Source organism: Natrix helvetica, assembly GCF_964273705.1.
Source record: "Natrix helvetica genome assembly, chromosome: W".
In the NCBI taxonomy this organism is placed as follows: domain Eukaryota; kingdom Metazoa; phylum Chordata; class Lepidosauria; order Squamata; family Natricidae; genus Natrix; species Natrix helvetica.
The window spans coordinates 704639-715382 of NC_138555.1; the positions used below are offsets into that span (position 1 = coordinate 704639).

Consider the following 10744-nt stretch of genomic DNA (forward strand, 5'->3'; position numbering starts at 1 on the left):
ACCTGAAGGAGCTGGCCCAAAATATTGGCCATAACCAATCATCCCTAGATTTTTCCTGGCTTTTTTCCTGGCTGCCAGACTTCCATTGGCTCAAAATTCTACTGACAGGAATTGTCGCTATTTGTGTCATAGGGGCCCTCATGTGTTGCCTTTGTCATTGCATTCCTCCCTGTCTGGCCTGTTTAAGGACTTGCCGACCCGCTCCTCCCCTACCAGATACCACCAGGCACCAGGCAGCCCTCATGATGATTCAGATTGACCACGCATACCAAGTATACTCAGACACTACACTAGAAACAGAAAAGGTGGAAGAACACACATAGTTGCTGTCAACTCAAAAAAAAAAGAGAAAAAGAAAAGGTAGGATTGTGGGAAGGGAACTTCACCAAGACAGTGTTGTATTAGGAAGACTATACAGCCCATAGCCAAACTAGAAGTCACTAGAATAACAAAGCCAGCATATATTCTAAAAGAAACATCCTGAGAATAATTACCAGGATATCAGGACAATTAGAAATAGCTGCAGAGTACAAATAAGACAAAAGACCTAGGAAGTGCAGAAGAAGCTACCTTTAAGAGAAGGAAAAGGTCAGAGTGACAACAAAGACTGGTTAGCTCGGGGGCGAAGATGGAAAAATAGGAAATACAGTAGAAGACACTAGGGCTCATCCCTGTCCCATGGGAAGCACTTTAGGGCAGAGGAATAACAAAACTCAGGACAGGATTAGAACCATTAGCAAAGGCACAAACAAAAAGGGATAAAACAATAGGACAAAGAAAACAAAAGGACTTCAAAGAGGAAAATGGTATAAAAAATGTACACTTTCTGTATGTCGGGGTCAGCTCACCCAGGAACGCTGATCCACATCACTGTTGGTCTTGCTTTCCTGAAATAATAAAGTCAACTTGCTTTCAAACGCAGCGTGCTTCGATCCTAAATTCATTCTCCCAGCCGGGAAATCCGAACCCACAGAGGAAACCTTTTTCCATTTAACATATTTTTTTCCCTTTTTTGAAGATGGGAACCACATCAGCTCTTTTCCAGTCCTCTGGTAGTTCCCCGGTGCTCCAGGATCTCTGAAAGATATAATTCAGTGGTTCTGAGATCTCGTCTGCCAGTTCCTTCAGGAACTAGTTCCTTCAGAATCATCGGAGTCTTGGAGAGTCTGATCACAGGTGATCGGAAAAAATGACACAGAGACGCATAGACTTTAAGCCAGAGACTCTTTTATTGGGTATTATACCAGATACATACAATAAAGACTTGAAACGTTTGATCGTAAATGTTTTACCTGCAGCCAGAATTGTATTTGCAAAAAAATGGGAAAAATGAGAGTCCGAGGTCCTCCTCTGGACCCCTCCCCTCAGACCAATTGGGGAGAGAGCCCAGAGGGCTGACCATGGGGTGGGGAGTGGGGAGGGTCTCTAACCTTCACAAGAGAAGATAGAGGGGGGGGGATAGGAGGATGAGCCTCCTCCTTCTGGAAGACCCCCAACTCTTCTCCCTCTTGGAAAAGGGGGTTTAAATTTCAGGAATGCAGATTCTGGGGGAACATGGCCCAAACTCCCAATGAGCAGAAGCAGTTCTATAGAGCAGGGGGTCTCCAAACACGGCAACTTTATACATCAACTCCCAGAATTCCTCAGGTAGCATGGTTGGCCGGGGAATTCTGGGAGTTGAAGTCTACAAGTCTTAAAGTTGCTGACTTTGGGAAAGGAGGAAGAGAGGTATTTGCTGCCCTCTGCTGGACGGTTGTGGAACTCATTTCTCAAACACATTTCCTTCAACGCTTCAAAAGAGGAAGTGAACTTTTTTGTTTGTTTTTCCCCTGGTCTTTTCACTTTCGTTTTCTGGGCGCCCGGAAGACAAAGCAGAAGACGGGGCTTTCCTTACAATTCCCAGGCTGAGCCTTGAACCCGGGACTGGAGAAGCAGAGCGGAGGTCCAGCCTTTGGAGGAAGCGGGCTGCAGCTGCTCCCTCCTGGACAGCTTTAGAGGGTCAGGCAGGTAAGGGGATTCCCGGGGTCTCCTGCTTTGAGGAAGACCCTCTGCTTCCTCCATCCTTTCCCAAAGCCTCGCAGGCTGCAGCAGACCCTGAAGAAGACCTCAAAGGATGGGGAGGAAAAGTTGTCCCCATTTCGGGGAGACTTTTTAGGATAGTTAACCCAGAAGAGCTGATGAGACTGGCAGATCCACTTGCCCCCCGGTATTCCGGATCCCTCCAACCAGAGGGGACCCCACAGGACTCCCGGGACCCCCAAGTGGGCATTTCACAGGGCCGCAGGGTGGAGGGGGGAGTAGGGGCAGAGCTCCTCCTGGGCCTGTGGGGGGAAGCGGGTCAGGGAGCAGCAGAGAGCAAGAGGCCTGTGGTCTCTGGGAAAAGCCAACGGAGGGATGGGACAGAGGAGATCCTAATGTTAGCAAAGTCAATGGGGGAGGGGAGGGAGGCCAATGGGGGGAAATTAGTAGCTGAGATCCTAACATTGCGAAGGGGATCCTGAGATATTTAGGATCCCGTCTTTCTTGTTAGGAAAGGCAACTTCAGGTTGGGGGGGGGAGAAAAAGCAAGTGGATTAGCAACAAGTGTGGCACAGAAGCCCCTGTGTTGTTGTTGGGTTTGTGTGTTGTAATTTGGGGAGGGGAGTTGCTCCTTTTCTGAAGGCTGCTGAATTCTCTCCTGGCAGCCAAATAAGGTGAGACCAGGAATCGAGATCAGGGAAGCAACGTCTTCTTCCCACCCCCACCCACCCATTATCCTCCTCAATTCCATCTCCCCCGCCCACAATTCCAAATTTTGGTCTTCCTGGAGGGATCACACTTAGCCCTCTGTGGGGGGGGGGAGTGGAAGGAAGCGGGGATTTTCTCCTTGGTTCTATGGTGCTTCTCTCCTTGGTTGGTTTCAAACCATGGGTGGGAATTCATCAAAGGGAGAAAGAACTTGGAACTAAGGAGAAACTTCCTAACAGTGAGAACAATTAACCAGTGGAACATCTGGCCACCAGACCTCGTGGGGGCTTCATCACTGGACGTCCAAGGTCCCTTCCAGCTTTGTGATTCTCTGATTCTGTAAGGGTCTCCTGCTTGAACAGAAGGTTGGACTAGATGACCTCTGAGGTCCCTTCCAACTATGTCCTTTTATGATTCTGTAAGGGTCTCCTGCTTGAACAGGGGGTTGGAGTAGATGACCTCCAAGGGACCTTCCAGCTTTGTGATTCTATTATTCTGTAAGGGTCTCCTGCTCCAGCAGGAGGCTGGACTAGATGACCTCTGAGGTCCCTTCCAGCTCTGTTATTCTGAATCGGAATGGGAGGGGTTGCTGCCTAGAGACACCAAAGATGGACCCATCTTCCTTTTGGCGGAAAGTTCTGGAGAGGGTGGCTGTGTGGCAGCTCCAGAGGTTTGTGGAGGAAATGGATTATCTGGGCCTTTTAGCAGTCATTATAATTCAGGCTTGGATACGGGAGAGAAACGGCATTGCCTGCGCTTTTCAATGATCTCTGTACAAGATCGAAAGTCAACGTCAGGATTGTATTGTCCTGTGTGCAAACACACAACTAGTTGATTGGCAATTGAGCAAATGGACGTCTGTTGCCATTTCCACGGCTGAGGCGGAGCTCATAGCGTTGTCAGAATTGTGTTCAGAGTTAACACGGTAGACACAATAGTTAAAGGATGTGGATATTGAAGTGAAGAGGGCTATACCAGCGTCTGAAGACAACACAATGTGTACACAAATGGCAAGAGAACCAGTTTCTCTTTTTCCTGCCTTTTTTCTTCTGCGTCTGCTGTTCTGGGGTTTACCTGACGATTTACCTCATGATGCTCCAGCTTTCGTGGCCACCTTGTTTGCCGTATATTGTAAATATAAATTCATTTATATAAAACGTAAAGGTCGCATCAGAGTTTTCTGACTCGGTTTGGACACAGGCTGCAGAATTCCCTGACAAACCGAACCGACATGAGTGGGTGGAGGGTGGCTTGTGCCCACATCCTGCGTCCCCTCAGAGAGTCATTGGTTAGTTCTGGCGTCCTCCAGAAGTTTCTTCTCTCTTACAGGGAACCTGAAGCTTCAGTGACACGCAAGAGCCGAACATGGCCCAGGCCGAGGACCCCATTGAGACCGCAGCCCTGGGCCGCCCCTTCCAACTGGGGATGCTGTACGACTGCCGCAAGGACGCCCTCATCCCAGGTAGGAGCCGGAAGAGAAGAAGGCAGAGGGGCATCTCCTGGGGGAAACTCTGGCGGGAAGAAGACTGGAGCTGCCATCAATGCACAGGCTCAGCCCAGGGACGCTTCAGAGTGGGATTCCTGGGCCCAGGGTCTGCTAATACCGTGTTTCTCCCAAAACAAGACCCCATTTTATTTCATTTTGGGTCCTGAAATAAGCACTAGGGCTTATTTACAGGGAGTGTCTTGCCTTTTTTTGAATGCCACCATGACGAGGCAGGGGTGGAAGTGAACGACACGCACACTGGCTGACCTTAGAGGCCCTGTGGCTCCACAGCACAACTGCCTTGCTGCGGCAGCACTGACAGCCATGTGCAGCAGGAATCCACATGCCCACTGGCTCACTTCTGGCACCAGCGCGGCACCAGAGTGGGAGGCCAAGTGACGGAGCCAGGCAAAACGCTCCGTTCGCAAGAACTCCATAGGCACCCAAACACTTTTTCCCCGGATGGAGAAATGAGGGAGACTTGAAGCTTCGTCTGCTTGCAAATGGGACACTTTGAAACAGAGCAATTAGTGTCCCATTTGCAAGCAGACGAAGCCTCTTCTCCCTCTGGATGAAAAGTGTGTGGTGGAGCTAGGAGGCGGCAGAGGCACAGGGGGGAGGTGGGCTATCCCAACGCACCATCCACTCCATCCCACCGTCTCTGGACTTGCTTGTGGCTGCATGGAGTAGGCGCCCATGTGAGGCATCAGGATTGTTTTCCCCCCTCCCATGCCTCCGTCTCTGCCTGCTGCCGGTGTCACCGCACAAGCCTCCCACGAGTCTCCCGTGAACCAGGCAGCTGTGTGGCAAATCCGGATCACCTGTCTCCCACCCCCCAGACTCTCCCTCTGCAATCAGATTTAACGGTATCTGTGCTGTTCTGGGGGGGGTTATTTTTGGGGTAGGGCTTATGTTAAGCCCACCCCAAAAGATCACGCTAGGGTTTATTTTCAGGGGGGGGTCTTATTTTGGGGAAAACACGGTAGCAGCTAGCCAAGTAGGAACTTCTGCCTGTGAATTCATATCCACCCTTTCGCCAGGCACACAGCAAGGCACCCTTGACTGCCAATCACGGGATGAATTTTCCTCTCCTGAACCAAAGTCACTGAAATGGTTTGGAAAATGGTGTAAAAAAGCAGTTCAGACCTCACACAGAGTGGTGAAGGGAAGGATGTGCAGGTGCTGTTCCTGAGGGGGTCTGAACAGAGACGATGCACATGATGAAAAACGTGGTTTCCCCCGGGAGTGGGAAATCTCTCTTGAGGAATTCCCATTCCTCTCTGCTCAGTCAAAAGCAGTCAAACAGAGAAGAAGTGTCAGAGTATAGTTTCTCCAGGGAGTGAGAAATCTGCCTTGAGATCAAGATGTGCCTAGGAATTCCCATTCCCCTCTACTCAGTCAAAAGCCTTTGCAGTTTGTGGTATTTTGCAAAACATACAGGAGGCTTCCTTGGTGATGGCCAGAGAGAAGAAATGAAGAAGCCATCTAGAGCCGTGATGGTGAACCTATGGCACACATGTGGGAAGTGGCACGAAGAGCGGTCTCTCCGGGCATGCCAGCTGTCATCCGTTGGTCTTTTGGGTTTCAGCGCGCGCATGCATGCTGACCACCTGGTCTTCGTGTGCATGGGAGTGCCAGAAAATGGAAGAGTACCGGAAAACCAGAAGACCATGTGGCCGGCATGCATGCGCCCACCGGGAAGCTGAGCTTGTGTTTTCCGGTGCTCTCTCTCTCTTACGTGCTGCTCTTCCAGTTTCTCATGTGTGCCGCCACGCTCCCATTTTGGCACTCGGTACCGAAAAGGTTCGCCATCACTGCTCTATGGAAAATAACGTCTCACTTGTCCAACCTCTCTGAATCCTCTCAATCCTGTTGCAGGTATTTCGGAGGTCTGGTTTCACTTTTATCTGCCTGTTTCCTTCTGTTCCATGCAGGAGTCGCCCTTTGGGACTATAGTTCTCTTCAGAAGGATCTGACCACCAACCTTCAACCCAAGACGGCCACTGAAATCATTGCTTCTGACAGCATAGATGACAAGGCCTCCGCCCTGAACATCTCAGCCTCCCTCAAGGCCAGTTTCCTCGGGGGGCTGGTTGATATAAGAGGGTCAGCCGAATATCTTCATGATACCAAGAAGTCCAAGAAACAGGCCAGAGTCACCGTCCAGTACAAAACCACCACCAGGTATGAACAGCTGACAATGAGTCATCGAGGAATCCAGAATATCTCTTACCCAGCCGTCTTTGAGCAGGGCACAGCCACCCACGTGGTCACCGCCATCCTCTACGGAGCCCAGGCCTTCTTCGTCTTTGACCGAGAAGTTTCCTCAATGGAGATGGTGAAAAATATAGAAGGAAACCTCAAGTCTACACTCATAAAGGAAATGTCTATTGGAGGAGAAGCAGAGGTCCAGCTGACTGAGGAGGAGAAAGCGAATGCTCTGAAGTTCAGATGCAAGTTTCACGGAGACTTTTCTCTGGAGAAAAATCCAGTGACTTTCCAAGATGCCATGAAAGTTTATGAGACTCTACCAAAAATGTTAGGGAAAGATGGGGAGAAGGCTGTGCCTGTGTGGGTTTGGCTCTACCCTCTGACCAAGCTGGATAGCAGAGCAGCTAAGATGGTCCGTGAGATCAACGTTGTGTGGATCTTTGATGCTGAAAAGATCTTGGAGGAACTCAACGAAATCCAGATGCAAAGCAACGATCTGGCCAACGATCCCATGGCTGAGACCTTCCCTGAGATCAAGAGGAAGATCCAGCAGTTCAAGGATCTGTTAAAGCAACACAGGCAGACTTTCCAGAAAGAGCTGGCCAGAGTGTTGCCTTACATTCGGGGAGGAGGGCAGGAGGAAGGGACCCTGGTGGACCTGTTGATGTCCGTCAAACAGTCACCCTTCAACAGCCAAAGACTCTATGAATTTCTGGACACCAAGAAAAGAGAAATGAACTTTGTCAAATCTTATCTGACTATTTTAAATAATATAGAAGTTATCTCATCTCAGAACAAGCTGGAAGAAATAGTTCTGGACCCCCAGAATGCATATGTGGTCTCCTTTGTATTCACCTCTTTACATGAAGAGGAGCCATTTCTGTTGAGCTCACAGGATTGGCTTCAGGAGCAATTCTTGCCAGAATCACTTAAGTCCACAAGGTCCTCCCCTGGGTTGAAAAAAGGCCTGGCTTGGTTTGAGGACAAGGAGAGGACTCGCAATGCTCGCCAAGCTGCCAAATCCATCCAAGACTTTTTCAGTGCCAATCAATTCAATGAGGAAGTCTGTTACGTTGTGGCCTCACTGCCAGATGCAAACAACCCAGGAGCCTCAATATACCTTTACGAAGATGGAGAGCTGGTCAGCAAGAACTTTGAGTTGCCCTCAAAACCTCTCCCTTTGCTGATCAGTGAACTGAGACACGACAGCATTCAGCTGAAGTTTCAGCCAGCTGAACATGGGAGGACTACAATCTCCAGCTATCGGGTTTGGTACAAGATCACAGGGGAACAAATGTGGAGGTTTGTGTTGACAATGGATGCCAGGGAGATGTTTCTGCTGAAAGATCTAGCTCCAAACACAGATTATCAGTTCCAGTACGCTGCTTGTTGCATTGTAGGCCATGGTAATAGCAGTTACCTGAGCCCACCCATAAAGACCCTTCCCACCAGCCCTCCTGAGAAATTGAGAATGGTCACTGCGGCATCTTCTGTCATCTCTGTGGCCTGGATGAGTCCCAGCATCGTTGCCTCAGGAATTGCGGTCAAGGAATACAAGGTGGCATACAGAACGGTGGAGGCTGGAGTTGGGAAGGACCAATGGACTAGAATAAGGACAAGGAGAAAAACAGAGTTTTACCCCATTAAAGGTCTAAAGCCCCAGACAACATATAGAATTCGGGTGTCTGCCTTGTGTGATAATGGAGCCTTTAGTCTCCCCAGCGAGGAGTTGGAGGTCTTCACTTCACTGATGGGAGAAGGTGCAGGCAATGTAGCTGACCATTTCATTCAGGTAATCTCCCTGGTGGAGGAAAGGCAGCCCTTAGTGTTCGCCCTTCCTCTGGAGAAAGTCCCCTCAGATGCCTCCACCTCTTCTCTCTTGTACCAGCTTGGAAAGGAGAACCCAGAAGTGCCCAACAAAGTGATCCTGGTGATGGGAGCATCAGGGTGTGGGAAAACCACTCTGATCAACGGGATGATCAATTATATCCTGGGTGTCCAATGGGAAAATAATTTCAGATTCAAACTCATTCAGGAAACCACCCAGAGAAGCGAAAGTGGAAGCAGGACGTCTGAAGTCACAGCCTACGTGGTGAACCATCGGAAGGGCTTCCAAATTCCATATTCTCTTACAATAATTGACACTCCAGGATTTGGAGACCCAAGAGGCGCAGAGCAAGACAAACTGGTTGAGGAGCAAATCCGAGAGTTTTTCTCCACCCCAGGGGGCATTGACCAGGTGGATGCCATCTGCTTAGTGGCTCAGGCCTTCCTTGTCCATTCACCATATGCCCAGAAACCCATGTTTGATCTTATGCTGTCCATGTTGGGAAAAGACGTGAAGGATAAAGTCCAACTCCTGATCACCTTTGCGGATGGGGCGACCCCACCTGTCCTGGAGGCCCTCAAGGAGGCTGATCTGCCATGTGCTCAGAATGAGTCGGGTATCCCTCTGCACTTCAGATTCAACCATTCATCCCTCTTTGCTCCCCGAGAATACGGAGGAATCCATAATGCTGCTGCTGAAATGTTCTGGAAAATGAGCACTGAGAGCATGAAGGATTTCTTTGACTCATTAGAGATGGTGGAGAACAAAAGTTTAACCTTGACCATGGAGGTCCTCAAGGAACATCAGGAAGTGGAAGCTGCTCTCAGAAGTCCTCCCCCTCCTAAGGTTGAGGAAATCTCTTCCTCATATTCCCAAAACACCGAAAGAGAGGAAGAGGAGAGTATGTGCGTTTGAACCCGTACCACAATGTACCCGTAAGGGTCTTTTCCAGTGACATCAATACCAAGGCCAAATCCATAATAATGGGTTGAAGGGGAGTGCGTGGTAGGGGCTGATAAACAAACAGTGTTACAGTGGCCGGTGGAACACGTGGTGGCAGCCGGGCCTAAGGTAAAGTTAAAACCCTCAGGGCCAGATTGGATGGTTCCAATCGGGCCTGTGTACCAATAGTTATAAGCCTCTTGAAGACTAGCGTGCCCAGTGGATTGCACCTTGCGAAGAGTAAAAAGATATTTTTGTACAGTTAAGTATGATTGCTCCCATGAAAAGGAGCCACAGGTGACCCCCACAGCCCCATCACCCTGCCCCTTAGTTATGGCTGTGCAAGCGTCAAAACAAACAGAAACTGAGCCCTTTTGGTTATTTGAGGGGCGATTCCGGGAGGTATTGTGAGCAACATACCCTGAACGTTGTTGGGCAAGCAAAAAGAGAGTTGAGGGTATTTGAAATTTTGCATTCGGATGCCAATTACCCCCTTTATACCCGTATATGTGAATAGAAGCATAAACAGGGCCCAGGGCGTGCGGGTGATAACACTGAGTTCCTGATGAAGTGGTGCAGCGGGCATACACAGTGTTGTTTCGGGTGCAAGAGTCTAGGTCTTTCGTACTGTCTGGCTTCAGTGTGTGGTAGATTAATGTCTGACGAGTGCGAGTGCCTGATTTTGTGGTCTGGATGCATTCCGCACAATCCTGAGAAAGGGTGGTTGCCCGCTTTCGTCTTGGCAGGTGAGAAACTTTAAGAAAAGCGTCAAGTGAAGAAATGACTTGGCGAGTGGGAAGGCAGGTACGAAGAAGCTGGCACCGATAAACACCAGAGTCTGAGAGTTGGGCACGGTGAAGGGTCAGCGTAGATGAGGTAGGGTTGACACGAGAGGTAATTTGAGGGGATTTTCCCGGCTACCCATGAAATACACGGACACAGGGCTGTCCTGGGATGAGAAGCCTCGGGCAACGCCCGACACCTTCTTTTATTAGAACATAACAGGAAGCTTTAAGCAGTCAAAAATGATTGGTTACATATAGTGATACATATAAGGAGTGAGACATATAAGGAGTTGTTTTTTCACCATACAAAGAATCCCTATTCCTCTTAGCCAAGAGCAACAGTTCCTTCTAGCCAAAACCACACGTCTTGTTATGTTCTTGCTAAAATCCACAAACACGTACAGACAGTCTATTCCCACATCTCCTCCTTTTCTGTTTTATGTTGTGTCGCAAAAGTTGTGACCTTCAGAAGTTCATCTTGGCTGCTCAAATACATAATTGTTTGTTCCTTTCTGAAAAACATATTTCTACATACAGACAGCAAAGAAGGAATACATTGAATGCAACAACAAAGCAGCACAAGGGTTACAACCACCATAATTCCGATGGAAATTATACTCCGAATCCAGGACCCATCAGGCAACCAGGACCACATGGCTCCCCATATGTCTACGGCACCCGACCCAGTCCCCCGGAGCGGATTATTCTTGATCATATCTTCCATAACTTGCACTGTTTTAGAAATATTAGGTGAATTATCATGTA

The 10744-nt window shown here is 49.1% G+C and overlaps 1 protein-coding gene across 1 annotated transcript; it reads left to right on the forward strand.

The window, feature by feature from the left end:
- Nucleotides 1–1796: 1796 nt before the first annotated feature.
- Nucleotides 1797–10088, forward strand: LOC309400652 (uncharacterized protein). The gene is made up of 3 exons (XM_081969225.1): nt 1797–2007; nt 4057–4189; nt 6148–10088. Exons 2-3 carry the CDS (start codon nt 4093–4095, stop codon nt 9165–9167), a joined length of 3117 nt encoding a protein of 1038 aa, XP_081825351.1. The 5' UTR covers nt 1797–2007; nt 4057–4092; the 3' UTR covers nt 9168–10088.
- Nucleotides 10089–10744: the final 656 nt, after the last annotated feature.

Excerpts from the sequence above, each read along its gene's own strand:
- LOC309400652 (XM_081969225.1), top strand. The coding sequence starts at position 4,093 with ATGGCCCAGGCCGAGGACCCCATTGAGACCGCAGCCCTGGGCCGCCCC. Across the intron at positions 4,190-6,147 it reads CAAGGACGCCCTCATCCCAG|GAGTCGCCCTTTGGGACTAT; the intron begins GTAGGAGCCGGA and ends TGTTCCATGCAG.